Here is a 19,330-nt window from a genome sequence, read left to right on the forward strand (position 1 = left end):
TTTTTTGAGGAAAAAGAACTTAGTTAAGTAAAATGAACAGTAGCTTTTTTTTTCTTTTTGTCATTATTTACAAAAAAATTTATGCACATTTCTAAAATATCTACATGTAACGTGGGAATTATGACATAGTTCTCCCATTATAAAACTTGGCAGTGATTAAACCCCCCAGCATGGTAGTCACTTGAGGGGTTCCAAAATTCTATAAAACAAGTAGAACACTGAAAATTTGCAAACAAAGCCATAATTATAATAAAGGACTGGAAAAATTAATTAGATATTAAAATGTTAATTGGGCTATTTAGGTATAAGTTTGCATTTTGCATTTATTATTTATAATCAATGACGAAATGTTAATTCTATTGATGATGGGAACCCAGTATTCTCTATCTTCACTAAAGGTCAAACAAGAAGAAATAAGTTTGTGATGGTATATAATAGATTAATATTGAAAAAAGGATAAATTTTTGGACAGTGAAGAGTTTAAAATATTATTATTCAGAGATCTTAAACAAAATTCATAGCCTCTATCATTAACACTTTCGTGCATGTACCCTGAAGAAGGTTACATGCAGTCCTTTTGAAATTATAAGAATGCAGAGATGTAGTTTCTATGTTTTAGAGACTTCACAATTGAGATAGATAAGAAATTCATCTTCCAAAGATGATAAAAACTTGGCTGTGCCCCAGAAGTACATTAAACTAAAACTTCCTTCCAACCCTTTGACTGAAGTCCACAGTTGATAATGTTTAGCATTTAGGATGTTTGTATACTGTGTAAAACTGACCGTGGACTGGAGAAAAGTCACAGTGAAGGGGTGGTTAAAAGTGCCTAGTTAACAAAAGAACAAACTGGGCCCCATCCATTGTGAGAAGCAGCCCACTTACACCAGCAGTGTCAGCTTAGGGAGCCTTTGGGTAAATGCCTAAATGTCAGAGCCACGTAAAGAGAGGGTAATCTGGGGGATAGAGTAATGGAAAGGTCAAATATAGTTCAAAGCACTTATTTATTAATTTGAATTTGGTGAGGCACATGTCATCACCTTATAAAGATTATCATTAAAAATAATAGTGACTGATAACCATAAAGATTATTGTTAGAAAGCCAATATTGATGGGACATTCTCTGATACTCTTTTGTAAATATTAATATGATACTAAAGGGAAGTTTCATCTGTGAGGCAACATACAGAACTATGATTTTAAGAGCACTTTTCAAGCATTGAGGGAATATTTTGTTGATACAAGGTAAAACAAAATATGATTCCAGAGATTAATGATCTCTTACATAGGAAGATATATCATTCTTCCTGTTTTATTAACACTTAAATATGGGGGGTGTATTATTTTTCCTTTAAAACTCGTGTTTCGTAATATGTAATGATCATAGGATAACCATAATGAACTGAAGCCACTTAAAGAATTAAAAATTATTTTGAAGGAAAATATATAAAAGAATTATGGTTGTATTAGTCTTACATACAAATCTAGTGAGAAAGTCTACTTAAGTTGAAAGAGAGAGGAGTAAATTTATTCAAACAAATTTGAATATGTGCTTTTTATCAGTTGAAAAACCTTTTTCAGAATTATAGAGATGCGTGACTATATAGCATTGAAGTAATATGAGGAGTATTCAATCATTCAAAAGAAGGAATGACCAAGGATTTTAAACATTTACGACAATATGGGAATAAGTATAACCAAGGAAATATCTCAAAATGGCATTTTTGGGTAGAATTTAATATTGGCAAATAACCAAGATTAGCGTAGTAACTACAGAAAAAACAAATGGAAAAGGAGTTAAAGAATCTGTGCCTTCATTGGATACCTGTTTAAGTATAGCTTTGTTTAAAATTAGTTCTGGACTTGTTTGTGGTACCTCCAACAATAGCACTGAATGGAACTAAATCAAGTTTTGTATGCAGTTGGCTCTTAGGGACCTTTACTTTGGCTAATAAGGGAGGAGGGTTGAGTGGGTCACCCTGTGTAATCCTGCAGATTACATGGATGTTCCCTTGTTGCACTCTTAATTACAGTGAGATAGAGAGCTGAGGTCACCTACCAACTGCCTATAAACATCCTTCTATAATTTCAACAAGAATTCGGTTATCTTTTCAACACTTCCCTGCTCTTGGTAAATTACCTTCCCTCACATAGTCTGCTGTCCAGTTACAGAATGTCCTTTTTGATTCACCTTTGAATCTATTTCAGTTTGTTCATATTCCTGTTAAATGAACAAGGAAAGCCCAAATTGAACACAGAACTCTAATAAGGACTTAATTGGATTAAATTATAGAACATAGCTTAGAAATTAATCAAGTCTTTTAAAATCAAATCAAAGTTACTTACTTTATGTAATTCTTACAAATCATGATTCACCAGTGAGGGTGGGGGTGGGGGATGGAGAAACTGTGCTTTATCTGGGCAAGAGCTGTCTCTCCCAGCAATTCTCCTTCAGCACTAAATTTATTAAAAAAAAAAAAAAAAAGATAAAACTGCAGTGAACATCTCCAAGTGTAATGAAGTTACAGCAAAAAGACTCATCTTTCCATGTTTTTCTCCCAAAATAAGGCTGTATTCATCCAAACTGTAAGGACTTCTGTGATTGCATTTCTGACCTCTGCAGTAGAATGACTTGTCACATGGATTAATAATCTTACGTGTTGTTATAGATTGGATTCATGTAGATCATTACCCCTACTTCTTTTTTTCCTGATATAATATTTGTATATGTCTGTGTTCGTGTCTGTGTCTTGTTTTCTGACTCTGAAATGTTTATTGTGCCTTAGACAATTACCCCAGGGAGATTATGTAAAAAAGCCTGGAGATGGCGACTCTTTTTATAGCGACATTGCTCCTGGAGTCAGCACAAACTCAGCGTCTAGTTCTAAGAAGAGGTCTGCTTTTCTGTCGCATTTTCAGATTTCTACCTGTTCCATCACACATTATTCCATTAGTCAGAACATTTCATTATTTTGCAGCAGGTTTGATTACTTCTTCCTTCTTTCTTGAATGTTAACTAATAGTATCCTTTGTTCTTTGATTACTGGTACTTCAAAATGCCATATGCTCAGAACCACTTGTTTTGCAAATCAGGCCACAAAATCCAAACAAAAAATGCAGCAACCCTAAATCTGTATACAAACCCCAGGTGTTTCAGTCTTAATCTTGTAATGGCTTAAGAAAACAGTACTTAATAATATTTTAAATGGTGAGCTTTATGTCATGTTTGGTAGTCAAAGAAAAAGGTTACTGTCATGCTTCAGTAAAAGCAGTTATTAAAATTAATTGGTAATATAAATGCTGTGTTGAGTATTTTTTAATTTTGAATATAGCAAAGCGAAGCTCGCTGTGAAACAGATCTCTGTGAATCGTATATTTGAATATTACCATCTTGCCTTTTATTCCTGGGATAATTATTTCTAGCCTTCATAACTTATAGCTTGGTTGCCAAATTAAGTATGTTTAATATCTGCCTAAGTATTTTAGCACAGATGGGGTTAATATAATTTATATGTCTTAAACTTTGATGCTGTATTCTTGCTCTAGGATCTTAAGGTATATAAGACCGTTTAAAATTCTGCATGTTTTATTTATAATTACTTAATAACATAAACTGATAGAAGAAATAAATAGTAGGAACGTGATAGAAAATGAGACCTATACTGACACTGAAGGAAGCTAAAATATTCCTGTGGAAGAGTTTCTTTTAAGGTTGGCTATTTTTTTTATAGGGGTGGGATGAATAAGAAGAAATATTTGGTAGCCCCATGGATTACATTCATCATGTTAGTTACTTTGTAGACTGAAGGGGAAATTTCTGTTTGAGAGGAAATGTTCTCTCTTCTGGAATTCTGCATAGAATGAATCATCTGTAAAAATTCACAATAGACCTCACTCTTTATAAACATTACCCAGAAATGAAAATTTAAGGAATTTTTCTGGGAGAAAACCTGTGAGATCTGGGAACACTATTTTAAAAAGAACTATGGTAAACATGAAGGATTCTTTTCACTTGAATAACATAGCTTAATATAGAAACACTAGTTTTGTACAAGGAGTACAGCTCTATAGAAGACAAAAATTTATGCTTTTAAATAATTGGGGCCTTTAAGAAAAATTTTTTTTTTTTTTTGGCTAAGCGAATAAGAAAGCTAAGGAACTACTTAAATTTCTCAATATATATATTTTTTCTTGGTCAAATATTATAAATTAAATAACAGTAAATAAGTGGAACAATCAATGGGTATCCTTTTGTACAAAATATGAGTCATTCTATAATTAGCAAGCCATATTTGAAAAAGCCCCAACCTAGGGAATTAATCATGTAATAATTGTTCTGAGTTCCATTTATTTTCATTCATCAGTAGAAGATTCTTTTTAAAAAGACATTTTTAGTAATTAACCAGAGTGATAATATGGTAAAGATTTTAAGTACTGTATAGTGCTGTTTTCTAATTGGAGTGCTGTTTTCTAAAGTACCTCAAAAATAGCTTAAAATGTCATTTGAATAATTCCCAGATTTGAGCCAAATTTCAGTGGGTTATGATTTTTAAGCAGCTAAAAATTGTATATGTAGTTTGTCAAAATATTTTTCTTATTTGGTACAAGGTAGGTGTATAAATTTTGCTTCTTGTAGACTTCGTTTAAAGATGGTGGATACAAATAGTAGAAAGGATTAATGGTACATGGGCTTTGTGAGAGACACTTCCATGATAACTATCTGATACAATTTAGCTATTGGACAGTTAACCAACGTGTATTACAGTTTTTCGGACCATATTTATAGAGAAAATGCCAATTTTCAGAAAATAACTTTATTGCTTAAGAAAACCTAAATACTACTTTCATAAAGGTTAACCAGGTGTAGTTGAGCAAATCTCAATGAAATCTCTTAGAAGTCCATGTTCTCATAATATTTGAATGGAAACCATTGCTTTACAATTAAGAAACATCTATGGTGGGACCCCATTATAAGTCTGCTGCTGGGGTTTTATAACCGAAATGTGTAGAGAATTTGCTGTATGTGGTTGCCCTGTTCTGGGGAATGTCAATTGGCTGCAGTATAACCTGATTCTTTTTAATTACAATCTATTGTAATGGGGTTCCATTGTATTTGACTTTTCTTAAATTGAATGTCATGTAACTCTGCCTTCTTCATGAAGACTTTCATGTTCTCTTCATTCTCTCATTTCAGATTTTTTTTTAAATTCAACACACAGTAATACTTAGAAGTTTTGCTTACTGATTTCAAAATATTAATTCAAATACACTTTTGAACAGCTTATAAATATTTTTAATTTCAGGTCAAATGGACTCTCTCATTCTTGGAGTGAAAGAATTCCAGACACAAAGCATATTTCAGACATCTGTGAAAATGGGCGACCTCGAAGTAACTCTTGGCAAGGTATAAGGCAGCATTCAGAATCCACTTATCCATGTAACCCAAGTTCTGCGTCTGTGATCCCTGGTTGTAAACACTTTGTTGTTTTTTCTGTAAGCTCTTTAGCTTTTCTCCCAACAGAGAGAAGGATACTTAGTATGAAGGTCCAGTTCTTTTTTCTTGGATGGGAAATGATGATTCAGTAACATCAGTACACTAGACAAATTGAGAAGGCTATACAGGGCTACAAACCCCCATATTTTCAGGTGATGCTAGTTGTGAATTGGAGCCCTGGTGGTGCAGTGATTAAGCATTTGACTGCTAACCAAAGGGTCGGCAGTTCGAATCCACCAGCAGCTCCTTGGAAACCCTATGGGACAGTTCTGCTGTGTCCTATGGGGTTGCTATAAATTGGAAGCAACTCAGTGACAATTTTTTTTTTTTTAAAGTTGTGAATTATATGCACTTGAAATCTTATGTAATTAGGGCAATTGTTTATTTATGTGCCTATCTCGCTATAAACCATCTTTTTCAGGTAACCTGGGAGGCAACAGAAAGAAAATCAGAGGCAAAAGATTTAGACCTCGGTCTAATTCAACTGAGTAAGTCTGAACCTCTAATGGTAAAAGGAACTCCAAGGTCCTGTGCAATCAGTGTCAAAAGCTGATTATCCAGATAGCCAAAGAACCATAAACCAAGCCTCTGGTTTTAGTTTTGTCTTTTCAATTCCTTTTTGCCCTTTTAAAATTAACCATGACTTTTCTCTTTTACATAGGCATCTCCGCAACTGTACCCATACCAATATTCACTGATAGCAGGGGTTTCACCCTTGCTGCAGGCTTTGTCCTCCAGTAACCTGCCATTGTGGTGTCTTGGTTCTGTATTTGAAGGGAATTTTGATAACATCCCTTTCTTTTCATCACCTGGCGTCCAACCATTTCAGAAGGGTCACCCTTCCTCTCCTCAATACTCACACAGCCTGGAAGCATCAGGGAAAATTCTGTACTAGAGCATGATACTGCTCATGGTCTGAAACCACTGCTCGGAGGTCTTCATGGCTGCAATCTAACCATTCTCTCAGACTAATGAAACAAGTTTCCCTTTTCAATTTTCCTTCTGAGAACATTTAAAAGGGCATTTACCTAAACTTAACTGAGTCATTGTTACTAAATGCAACATGATCCTTTTTCAATGTTAGCTACATGTTTTTAGGGGGGTGGGGGTCAGAAGTTACATTTAAAGTAGTTTGCAGTGAAGTAATCACCATGCACTTTTTTGTTTGTTTCTGCACTTAAGAAAGTACGAGCATAACAAAGCTTCATCAAACCGTTACCTGTCTTCATGGAATAAAACATACCCTTAGTATCCTTCTGGACTGACCTTGCCACCTGATTTAATTACCTGTACTTTTTGACCCATCTAAAACAAATTGAATTATTTCTCAGTGCAGTGGTAGTTATTATTCCCAGGACGTCTGTTGCTTCTTCATGCCTTAATGTTTTAAAAATCCCAGTAGCTGGTATTTGTTAACTGCTTGTCAGAAACTTATGTTAGCTCTTCCATCATATACTCTGCCTTTTTCAGTCCAGGAATAATAACATTGCCCTGAAATTTGGACCTTCCAGCTGAATGGTATTGTCTTGTAAGTGGCTTGTCAAAGTTTACTAGAGGATACTTACCTTAGAAACAGTAGACAATGTTTAGTGATACAATTGCATGGTCCAGAATGGTATCACAAAACTCCATCATAAATAACTAATCTATTAGAGTTTATCTTACACATTCCCAAAGCGCTTGGATGCTTTAGGTCTCATTATTGATAAACTCTTCTTGGAATGTTTTTTTGGTTTGTTTTGCATGAGGTCACTTGGTAAGAGCTCCTTAGCTGATTTCAGTTGCTCACAAGAGTACAGATAAAACTGCAAAATGTTCTTTAGAACTTCCTTTGCGTGCTATTTAGTTTCCTAACTGTATTTCCTATAACAAGGCTTTGAAAACTAAGTGAAAAAAATAGAAACAAACAAAAGATTCAATATTATGTTAAAGCTATAAGTTTAGGACCCAAAGAAGTCTTTGTGTTTGGCAAGATTCATATAATATTTCCTAGAGTGATCACTTATTGTCTTTGTGTTTAAAATCGCTACTCATATCATGTGATTAAAAATTACGATAGCAAAAAAAAAAAAAAATCTGATACCACAGATAGCCCTTGTAAAATCTTTCTTGTGAGATAATCAAGTTATTATATTTAATAAGATGTCAAATGGAAACATTTTTGTGAGAGAGAAGCATTAAGGACTCCCTCAGATTGTTCGGATTTTTTAGATTTGGGTTACATGACCTGTGTATTAAATGGAGCCAAGTTTGTGAAGCTGACCACTATTCTCACATACTCTGATTTATGGGAACTGTCTCTCTCTATATCTTATAAGGATTCCTAATACACAGTTTATCAAGAATTACGTTGACTTTTTTTTCATACTTTCCATAGTTAAATAATCCCATTTGTTTTATTTCTGATATAACAATATCATTTGTGTGACTGTAAGAGGAGCAGAATGACCACAAACATAACTTTTTTATTTTTTAGATTAAGTGGTATTATCAAGTCCATTATTTCAGCCTTCCCTTTAGTATCTCATCATCCCAAAGGATGATGAAAAACAGGGCCATGAATTAAAACATGCAACGTAAATGCATGCTCTGCTAATTAACAAAATAAAGTGTCCTTTGTGTACTGTATTGTTTTTCCACTCAAAAGCTTTTGCATCTTCCTCACTGTTGTACATAATGTAAAAAAAATTTTTTGGCTCAGACTTTCTATTATATATTGTGTTTTTACAGGAGGGAGCCCCAAGCACCTGAGCCTGGGCACTCCCTCGCCCAGACAGTCCCATCCCAAGGCATAAGCCCAGGGGGCTCTGACAGCCCCCAGACAGGGAGTCTGGATCACAGGTCAGTCTCCACCTGCCCCTTCATTCTGGGCTGCCACTTAATCTCCTTCCAAGTCCCTTCCTTGGCTGAGAACAGGGTCATTTGATCTCTGACTGAGCCCCATGTTTGCTCGGAGGTGCTCCTGGTCCAGCCAGCACCAGCTATTCTTCCTCCGCCTTTCCATCCTGGAGAACACAAAGGGCTCTCCTACCCCGTCTAACCCATTTTTTTTGCATGTTGCGCTACAAGCCAAGTCAAGCCACACAGGCAGGTTTAGAGCAATTTGATACGCTCCATCACTCCAGCCACCTAGAGATGTTAGAAAGCCCTCTGTGAATATACTTTCACGGGCAGATCCCCAGAAGGAGCAAACATTTGCGAGCTCTCATGGATCACAGCTTTCTGAAATGCTCCCTGAAACAGGCAAAGCTCCGTCAAATGCAAATCAAGCCATGTGGTGTGGGTTTCCTGTAACAGCCATGCACCAGTCCTCTGGGCTCGTAAGATTATCAGTGAAAGGAACAAATGTCTCCTGGAAGTGGCTGTCTACTTGTAGGTGACTCAGTTTGCTGTGTGGCTATGTATCACCAGACTACAGCTGCATGGGCTTTTCTACGGTTTTCCCCAGGCCAGAGCATTCACCAGCCTTCATCTGTGGCTTGCTTTTTGACTTTTCCTTTTGGTTCAGAGTCTCAGTGGAAATCATTATGCAAGTTTTAATTGACTATCTCCTTGAAAAGCACAAGTTGGCAATGATAGTGGCTGAAGGAAAAACAAGTGTGAATTGGTCCTGAGTCAGGAGACATTGTTTTAGCAAAAATGGTCTTATAAACATAAAAAGCAATAAAACCCTTCTCTTAGGAGGGAAATTCATGATGTTATTCTGTGGGGGACATTAGTTATAGCTAATAGTGAGAGAAAGGACTATGAAAAAAATCTGGTTTTTATGTATGTATAGAACTATGGAAATGTAGTCTTGATTTAAATGTATTTGCAAACACCTTAAACGCTAAATATGGAGGAAAGAAGCAAACTCTAACCAAAAATAGTGTATTTTACATTTTTCTCATTTTTTCCAAACAACTTAAAATTTTATAGAGCTTAAATCTTCATTTTCTGTAGTATCTCTAGAAGACCCTTTAAAAATGAGAAAATGCAGTAAAACCTCCAAATTCTTCCAATATTGAATCTATATTATTTTACAAGGGCAAATTCTAAGGGGATGTGGTTTTGCTTTGTTCCCAGAGTAAAATTCAAAGGGGAAACTCTCTGAAAAGAAACAAACTTGTACCTCAAATTTTACTACCTCTGACATTTTCCTTTGTACAGTAATTCTGATCTAGACTCTGCCAGATCCAGCAAGGAGGTGTTAATCAGGTCATTCTTATCCTCTGGCAGTCAGTCATGTTCAGACACTTGGAAGGCAACTTCTGAGAGCCATTTCCTAATGGAAGCATGAATGCCTTAGTCTGGAGTGCACAAAGAGGAAGAAGGAACATTGCAGCTGCCACAAAATGCCTTAACCCAGCTTCAAGATCATGGAGGCCTATTTGGACCACACTCGATGTGTGCTGGGCTCCAGGATCAGAAGAGCGGGTCCCTTTCTGCTCTTCACAGAGTGGACTGGAGAGTGCTTTCTTATTAACTCCAGCTTGGGGTCTGCTCTAGGGAGTGAGACAGAGGCTATATTAACATCCTTCCTTTCATATTGGAGAGAGATCTTTGCTCCTTTTTATTGTTCTTGGGGAGTTACATGCCCAAACACCAGGTTGGAATTGCAGCTACCTGAATATTCTCAAAAAGCACCATTATTATTTGAAAACCAAGAAGCCAAATGAGAGATGGCCTGGAAAAAGCCACTTTGGAGGTGGGTGAATGGGACTGCTGACAGTGCTATGATTGAAAGGGAGCTTCTGATTCACCTTGGGAAGCCACTGGAAAAGGCTTTCCTTGAAATGTTGAATACATTCTGGAATGCCTTGAGCCTTGTTGTAGCTGAGATTATTCTCATGTCATTGTACAGATTGCCTCATAGTCATCCAACATCCATCCTGGTTTATTTGCCATAGTCACTTGCATTTGGAGGGTGAAGACATCCTTGCTAAGCTTATGCTGTGTATTTTCAGATTTTCTATCTTGTTCTGCTTTCTTTGTTCCTTCCATTGCTTTCTGCAGGTATTTAAACCCATGGTTCAAAAGAGACTATAATGTAGCTAAGTGGGTAGAAGATGTGAATAAAAACACTGAAGGACCATACTTTAGGTATTTTATGAATTAATTTTATATCTTTTTAAAAAATCTCCCAGCACATAGAAAAACTGTAGTGTGACTGGATCTCTATCTTGTATCTCCCAATACAAGTTCCTGTAGCTGGAAAAGGGTTCTTGTTTATTTGCTGCCTATTGATCTCTGTTTTTGGCTTCATGAGCAAGTCTAGTCCTTTTCTGAATGTTTCAAATGAAGCCATTTGAAAGGGTTGCCATATAGTGCATGTCCCTACCACCATCTTGAGCTTTTTAGTAGCTGTCTCTTTATTTGATGCTGTGTAGTGTTCTGTGGGCATGAAACATACTTTCCACTAATGAAGAAGCACTATTAACCTGAACAATTTAATTTCTAGAATCTAGTGGCTTCATAATGCATTTTTCTTACCACCTAAGAGTGCATAGTGCATACGAAAACACAAGGAAAAACGTGAAAAGAAACTAAGTGAAATGTAATGGAATTTTACTTTGGGTAAAAACAGTGAATTGATCTAACCTGAAGATCATTGAAATAATATTGACCACAGGAGAATGTGTGGGATGAGTTTAGATTTTATGTGCTCAGTACAGACATTTGCTACCAGAGAAGGGCTGTGCTGAGAAGAGTTGTACAGAGTTTAAAGGAGTTTCTAAGTAATTCTTCATGCTGATGATAATGTTTTTGTTTAATACTTCAAATAGAACAGGAAGCAAATCAGAAGCATGCTCCTGACTCACAAAAAGTGCAGATCATCCCTACATTTTAGGATCTATCTAATACTCAATTTGCTGCAACTCTGTGTAACATTAGAGGCTAGAGAGTATTTTCCAAGAGCTCTTAATGGCATTTTTTTCACTGTTTACAATCTCAAAGTGATTTCCTAGAGGTAAATGTCCACTTTATATCTGACTACTTTGTAGATAACTAATGTAAAGAAGAAATATAGCCTCAATTACTACTTCTTCTGAGCATAACTTAATAATAAGCTATCAGATTACTTATTTCCATGACTTGGGTCAGCATTTAACAGATATCAAAATATGTTTATGTATTTAACTCTCAGCACCCATATAAGGTGGACTTTCTCTTCCAGTGTACCATTTAGTTTAGTCATACATAGTTTGAGAAAATGATTAGACCTACCTGCATTTTAATTTGATTCATAACATTTCCATATACCCTAAGGAAAGCATAAAGCCTGCCTGCTCACAAAATTATACCCTGCTTTTATACCCCACCTGTCCCTCCTGCCCTGTCCCTCTGCTTATCCCACCTTGCCACAATGAACCTCATACACATACACTCACATTCAAACATCCCACCCTCATCTGTAGCTCCCAAGATGGCCAGCGTCAGGAAGACAGGTAAGATGGTTTTGAATGTTCTTTGGAATCTTGGCTTACCCGCAGTCCTAGTCTCCTTTCAGTTTTCCTCAGGCTTGTGGGCAGATTGCAATTTGTTCCAGTCATGGAATCAAAATAGAATAACTTTGGTCTCAATCATACGGGCTAGGGTTTATATTCCTAAACAGAGTTGATGTTTTTGCAGCAATAATTTGTGAAATGGTACCCCGGAAGAGTTGATTCACCTCCCCTGGGTGAGCTGAGTAGTTTTTGTGGCTCCCAGAGAGGAGTTCACAATTTCTTAAGATCACCCAGGTCTGCCCAGAAGCTGCATGACTAAACGCAGTTTGGATGGGGAAATGCTTTAGCACCCCCCGTTGCACGTGCAAAGCTGCAAGGGCAATTTTAGAGGGTTCCTTTATCTCTTCTTTTAATAGAAGATGTTGGTGTCTACACTATAGTGGATAGTCACATTAAGAATTATTTTTTAAAAAGCCATATTTATATTTTAAGGTTGGATAAAGTTCAGTAGAGGGTTATAATTCAACTGTTATTTTTGGATAATAAAGGCTATACTGGTAAGACTCGGAAATTGGCTATTTCCATGGCAGTGGTAAATAATTGAACTTTTAAAACAATGATTTTAATGCAACAGAGAGGAATTTATTTACTTACCATCTAGGTCAGGCCTCATATGGGAGGCCCAGAGTACATCCACTCTTGGCTTATGCTTTGCCAATCCTATGCTTAAGCTCAGACCTGCTTCATCTACTTCCAGGTCATTCAGGATTACTTCTCCTACCAAAATTACCAGTAGGGGCAAAGGTCACCTTATTAATCACACATGTGGTATGGAGTTTGTGGCTTTCTTATCAAAATGCAATGGGGACTTTGTGACTGCACTTTTGTGACTGGTCCAAAAGACAGCCCAACACTTATAGTATTCACATCACTGCAAAGAGCAAAGCAAATGCCAAAAGATTTTGAGTGATCAGAGCCCCTCAGTTGTGCACCCTTCCCCTGTTCTGATATGAAGTGGTTGCCCAAATTGTTACCGGCATATAATCTGGTCTTCAGAAAGGAACAGGTAAGGTGAGGACAAGAGCATTATTTCACCACCTCGAGATCCTGGGTGCAATGTTAGTGACAGTGCTTTACAAAGCTCTCAGAAGGCATCCTTACTCTTGGGTATTACCCAGTTGATTACTCACTGTATCACTTTGAGTCCATTTCCATTGTCTCATGGAAAATACAGTCTCTGAAAAGGAACTAATAATAATTATCATATATTGAATGCCTAGTGTGTACTTTTATTTCTCATGAGGTATAGATATTCCCTTTTTATGGATGGTGGAAATTAAGGCACAAAGAGGTGAGATGATTTTCCCAAGGTAGCACATTAGTAAGCCTCAGAACCAGAATTAGAGCCTGGGCTATCTGAATCCAAAGCCCGTTCTGTTTAGGTTTCACTGTAATTACTGAAAAGTAGCAGTGTGGATAATGACTACTTAATTCCTATCCTGGAACATTTTGTAAACTCTTTTATATTAGGCTACTATAAAATTCTCATACGAACACAGCCAGTTGAATAAAGGGTGGATCTTTGTTGCTCATGTGTGACTGGCTCTGTCGAGTGGGGGAAAAACTGAACTGAAATTTGCCTCATAGGCATATCCACAATAGGTGAGCCTAGGAAGTCTGATGTAGCCCCAAGATACAACAGAATCCATTGACACATGGGTATACCTTCATTGTGTAATTCTAGTATGGCACCCACTATGGTTATTGTAAGAAACCCTGGTGGTGCAATGGTTAAGTGCTTAGCTGATAGCCAAAAGGTTCGCAGTTTGAACTCACTAACTGCTCTGCAGGAGAAAAGACCTGGTGATCTGCTCCCATAAAGATTACAACCTAGGAAACCCTATGGGGCCATTCTACTCTGTTAAATTGAGTCACTGTGAGTTGAAATTGACTTGAGGACACACAACAACATGGTTATTGTTGTTTGTGAAATGTAATAATAATAGTTAACATCTGGTTTTAAGTGAAAATCAGATGGAAACTACTAGGAAAGTAACCAAGGTCAGAAAAGAGCCTGGAGGAGGATCTGAAGAAATGTCTCCTTTAAATTTCCTGAGAAGTTGTATTTATTTTCCCTAAACTGATTTGCCCTGCCTTGTTTTCTACTCTTATTCTGACTCCTGCTCTGTTGCCCCCCACCCCTGAGATCATCACTTTTATGCTGTCATGCACAACCCAACCTCCAGGGCCTGTTGCACTTTCTCCTATTAAAACTGTCCTGCCTGGCTTCTCTTCCCCTCAGGGTTCAAAGGGTCAATTAACCAGTGTGTTAACACGAGAAGTAGTATATGTGCAATTCCTTGTGGCTCTGGAGAGTACCTCCTGTTTCTGTTTTAACATATTATTGGCATTGGCCATGGAAAGATATTTGAAGGGAAGACTGGATCTTCAGCACCCCTCGCTGGAATGGCCTTGTATGTGTTCAAGGGTAGTCATTTGGACCAGTGGCCGAGTGAATGACTGGCATTACTGAGGCTATGAGGCAACAGCTCATGCGTATTTACACACACACTGCAGCAGATTCAAAAGAAGACTAGTTTTTTATTATCCCTTAATGAAAACAAGATTTGGTTATTTGTGAACCTGACCAGCTTTCTTGAACTTAGACATTTTATCAGTAGTGATTAGGCTAAAAATCTGAAACCCTTATTTTAGTAAAAGGCATTTAGATGCCTAAAAGTTTGTCCTCACTTTACACACATGAATTTATTTTCTAAAAATCATAGTTCTATTTGAAATGTTTTCCTAAAATTAAAGGAGAAAATTTAATTTCCGAATTAGAAAAATTATGTGGTGGCACCCTATTACCCTATTAGCTACTTTAGAGGATTTGAAGTACTGATATTAGTAGTTACTCCTATCCATTTAGCTATGGTGGGAATTAAAATGATGAAAGTCAAATAGCTGCTAAGTTCTAGCAGTTCACAGTAAGGCGTTGTCTTGGCAGTTTACCAAAAATAGAGGAAATGTTAGGAGTTACAGATAAAAAGTGAGCCGAAACACTCTAGATCCTTAAAAGTAAGCAAGAATGTTCACTTGGATCTTATGGTTTGTAGGAAAAATGTTTTCCAGATGTTAAGTTGAATTCAATGTCCGTAAAATGGAAACTGAGTTAGAAACTACAGCAGAACCAGAGCAAAGGATATATGAATAGGGACCAAGCATTTAAAAGGGAGAGAAAAAGACACCTTTAAGCTGTTGGGCACAGTGCTGGCTGCAGATCTTCCCCTAACCAGTGCTACCCCCACCACTCCCAGGCTGGGTCAGTCACCCACAGCAGATGAGGTACATTCTACTGAAATAAATAGTTATAGTGCGGCGGTGTAGCCCGTTCAGTGATGTGGGTCGTTACCGCCTTGCACCAGGAATTGAAGAGTTCAGGCATGTATAGCAGTGACATTTGTGAATAGGATAGCTACTGCAGACTTAGCACCTCTATTTTCCATTTGTATGTTGTAAATTGTTATTTTCATTCTCAGCCGTGTTTTTTTCTTCACTTTAAAAGCAAGTTAACAGCAAGTATGGGCTTTTCCAATGTACCCAGCTTAGTCACAGATACTACCACTCATGTACGAAATCAAACAAGTACAGCATAATACATCAACAGCTTATCCAGACCTTTCAGATGGAATTGTCTCCATGATAAATAGAACCCATGTTCTCAGAACAGGAAGGGTATTTTTTGTTGTTTTGTTTAGTTTTAGTAAAATTCCGGTCAATAAAGTGTAGCCACCTTATGACATGACAAGCGTACCCTACACGAGTTACCAAGATCTCCTGGTATGGCTTAGAATCCTCCCCTGTGGGGAAATGCTGACCATAGGGACTAATCAGACCATTGTCGTATGTTCTCATCAGACTGTTTGGCTTAAACTCTGCACTTTTACTGCTTGCATGTTACTAATTTATTATTAAGTTCCCTGTATCTGCCTTTGTTTTCACAACTAACACAATGGCCTTTGAATGCATGAGTTTTGTGTAAACTGGTGTGCGACTTAGCAACTAATAACTATATTAATTGTTTTGTATTTTAAGATCTTAAGATATAATTGGAATTACTGTACTTTTTAAAAAATTACATTAAATGGTAAAAATAAGTCATTATACACATATGTTGTGCACTTAATTTACCATTACGAGCTCTTAGAATATTTTATTTGTTTACCATTTTAGCTTTTTATCTGTTCTGTAGGAAACTTGGTTGTTGGCTTTTTAGTTGAAAAGTATGATTCTGTGTACTAACATCTAAGTAATCCATTACAATTATGAAGTTAGAAAGATAAAATTACAGCATTGCAGTGTTGGGAATGACAGAGGAACTTCCCAGTAGTTAAGCCTGTGAAAGTAGAACTCAGAGGGTTTGTTTTGAACTTTTCAAATACTTGAAATTGAGTTTAGGCAATCAAATGATATTTATCTCATATGTTCTCAACATCTCAGGACTTTATCTCCTGCCAAGTCTCCTTCTTCATCAACGGGGTCTATTGCCTCCAGCAGAAAATACCCTTATCCAATGCCTCCGCTTCCCGATGAAGAGAAGAAAGTGAACCGACAAAGTGCCAGGGTAGGTGGAAGCTCCTTCCATTTGCTTACATCCTCAGTCATTAGCATATATCTTAGGAGCATGTATTTTAAAAGAGAAAGCCATTTTTCTTTCTTCATAAAAGAATTTAAAAAATTAACTTTGAAAATAGGATTTTGGGGAGTTTGTTTCAGATTTCTGTTTGCAAATTACTTAGTATATTGTAAAGATGTTTGGTGTATATTAACAAATAAGTGTTGCTTATTTATATCTTTTATTATTCATTGTCGATAATATATTGTAACCTGGAATAGAAAAAACAATTTATTTTGCCTTACCAATTTTTAAATACACCTGGAAGGGGATAGACTAAGTAAAATTAGCCTTGTTTCTATCCCAGATTATTTATTCATGTCTCCCATGGCTAATAGCACCTGACAGGATTTTAGGAATGGGAGCCTGTGACAGAAAACCAGACCAGTGTCCTGGGGATGAGGATAGAATTTGAATACTAGGAAAGGGAGCCTGCAGTAATATTAGAAGAATATGGTAAAATGTGGCTCAATTTAGCTGCTTTTTACATTTTGAAAAGTGCCAAATTTAAAAACATGGAGGAACTGATTATTTTTATAAAAAAAAGCGAATCACCTAAAGTTTCCTTTAAAAAGTAACTCCTCTTTTACATTGTGATCATGGTTCCATGCTGTCTCACAGCATTCCCGGAACACATCCATTATGTGAAATTTGAGATAGAGTGTTCAGAGGAGCAAACCAGCCCTTAGAGGCTTCAGTGAAAGATATAAGTGAAGAATAATTGCCTTTATTGATGTCTAGGCTCTGCTGTGGTCAGTTATACAATAATGTTGATCTTCTCAGAAGCAATGTTGCAAAAAAAAAAAAAAAATTTAAAAGCCTGGGGAGATTTGTTTGCTCATGGATCCTGGTTCCTTTACTTTTTGGTTTTGAAAGATGTTTCAGAGTCTCTGATCCTGAAGCTAAAGTATGGGGTTCAAAGTAAACATGTATCATTCAAATTTCAACTCACACAACCCAAAACCAGTAAGAAAATACCAATCATTGATTAAATCACCATTATCAAAAGGATTTTAAAAACAATCAGTGGTGTTTTTATTAATCGTAAAAAATTACCTTTACATGCTAATATGGGAAATGGTAAGAGAAAAGAAAATGACTCAGATTCTCAGAACTCAGCTTTCTGGCTTTAAAAAAGATTTGTAATAGGCATCTGGTTGTTCATCATATGAGTATGTGATAATGAAATCTAAGGCTAATGTCTTTCTTATCCTTCTGGGAAGTTGTCCAGCTACAACACTTCACTGTTTTTTCCACTAAGTTGTTCACATTGCTGTTTTGCTCCATCAAGTTGAGGACACTGACTCTGCTGTTGTCATACTGTGGTTCAGGTTGTTTGAGACCTTTTCACATGAGATCCTGTGAAATTGACACCTTCCTAGAAGAAATGGCTGACCCACAGCCCCTTCCTTAGGCTAAACAGAATGGCTGATAAGACTGTGGCCACTGGTATAGTTGTGTGAAAGGCCTGATTCGTTCTGTCTGTTTTGGCACCTCCATATGAACCTCTGTGGTAGAGTCCTCCAGAATGGGCCCCTGTCTCTGGGCTGTCTTTGTGGGCCAGGAAGAATTGACCAAGCAGATCTTCCTGTCTGTCGGGGAGAGGTGACACAGACATGCCAAAGTCAGGTCTTTTCCAGGTGATGACTTAGAATTCTTTGTTCCTCTTTCCTTACTTGGAGAGTAATAACTCAGGATTCCCCAATGTCATTCATTTATTCCTTTCTTCTTTCTGTAAGCTGCCACGTATTATTTAATCTTCATAACCATACATGATGAAACTGAGGCTCCCTGAGGCCAAAGCCTAAACTTTTTAATACTCCATAATGTAATCCAAACTTAAGTTCAGATGCCACAGATACCCTGCAGGTCCCTGTTTAACCCATTCTTTTCATTCTCTGCACCAACAGGTATCATGTGCTCACAATGATCCTCACGTTGTAAGGGATCGCACTGAGAGATCGCTTTGGTTCCCAAAGGGTGTAGGGTAGGGAGGTATCTTTTGATGAAAAAGATGTATAAATATATAAAGTATATATACATATATGTGGAAACATCCACTTAGTCATTTGGCTTTTTCTCCATTTTCTGTCCCAGAAACTCATTAGCTACATAATGACATGCCCCAAATGTCCAGTAAAAATGAAATTTAGATGGAAATTGGATACAGTCTAAGTCACACTAGTCTCACCCTGTCTTTGTTTATAATAATTAAATCAAAATCATGTTTCCTGGAAACACATTTTATCATTTTGGGTTTTTTTTTTTTTTTTAAATTGACCTTACTTCTTTGGTATACTTACTCAATTGTATTCATATTTAATTGTGCCAAAGTTGCTTTCAGTCCATTAAGGCAATTACTAAACATTACAGAAGATGGATCTCAACAGGGCTAGTGTAAAGAGCTGGTGACAGAGGCAAGGAGAAGGAAAGGGTGGGAGAATTCAGGAAGTGACATCATGCCCTGAATGCACCATTCTACTCCGATAACATCAACTCCTGAGAAGGAGTACTTTTCTAGGTGGGAATGGAATTGGACACTGGATAGCATTGGTAATAAGCCCACTCAGTGATTTTTAAATGGGTGATGGTGGTATTGTTGGAATCACATTTCCCTGAAGTCAGTGTTTCTCAGCCTTGACGGTACCTGGGAATCATCTGGAGAACTTTTAAAGTACACTGAGGCCTGTGTCCCGCCCCGAGAGATTTTGATTTACTTGGTTTGGTGCGCTG

The 19,330-nt window shown here is 36.9% G+C and overlaps 1 protein-coding gene across 11 annotated transcripts in view; it reads left to right on the forward strand.

The window, feature by feature from the left end:
- Nucleotides 1-19,330, forward strand: part of ADAM22 (ADAM metallopeptidase domain 22) — a 237,415-nt gene that overhangs the window by 211,808 nt on the left and 6,277 nt on the right. For 3 of the 11 annotated variants that reach the window (XM_049893630.1, XM_049893629.1, XM_049893631.1), the window contains 4 exons: nucleotides 5,304-5,404; nucleotides 5,916-5,982; nucleotides 8,225-8,335; nucleotides 16,423-16,546. In XM_049893630.1, coding sequence (XP_049749587.1) covers nucleotides 5,304-5,404; nucleotides 5,916-5,982; nucleotides 8,225-8,335; nucleotides 16,423-16,546 — 403 coding nt within the window. Of the gene's footprint in view, nucleotides 1-2,786; nucleotides 2,982-5,303; nucleotides 5,405-5,915; nucleotides 5,983-8,224; nucleotides 8,336-10,489; nucleotides 10,577-16,422; nucleotides 16,547-19,330 lie in introns of all 11 variants that reach the window. The other 8 variants (XM_049893634.1, XM_049893635.1, XM_049893633.1 and 5 more) reach the window with 4 other exon arrangements.

This window comes from Elephas maximus, chromosome 8 (assembly GCF_024166365.1).
Source record: "Elephas maximus indicus isolate mEleMax1 chromosome 8, mEleMax1 primary haplotype, whole genome shotgun sequence".
Classification (NCBI taxonomy): domain Eukaryota; kingdom Metazoa; phylum Chordata; class Mammalia; order Proboscidea; family Elephantidae; genus Elephas; species Elephas maximus.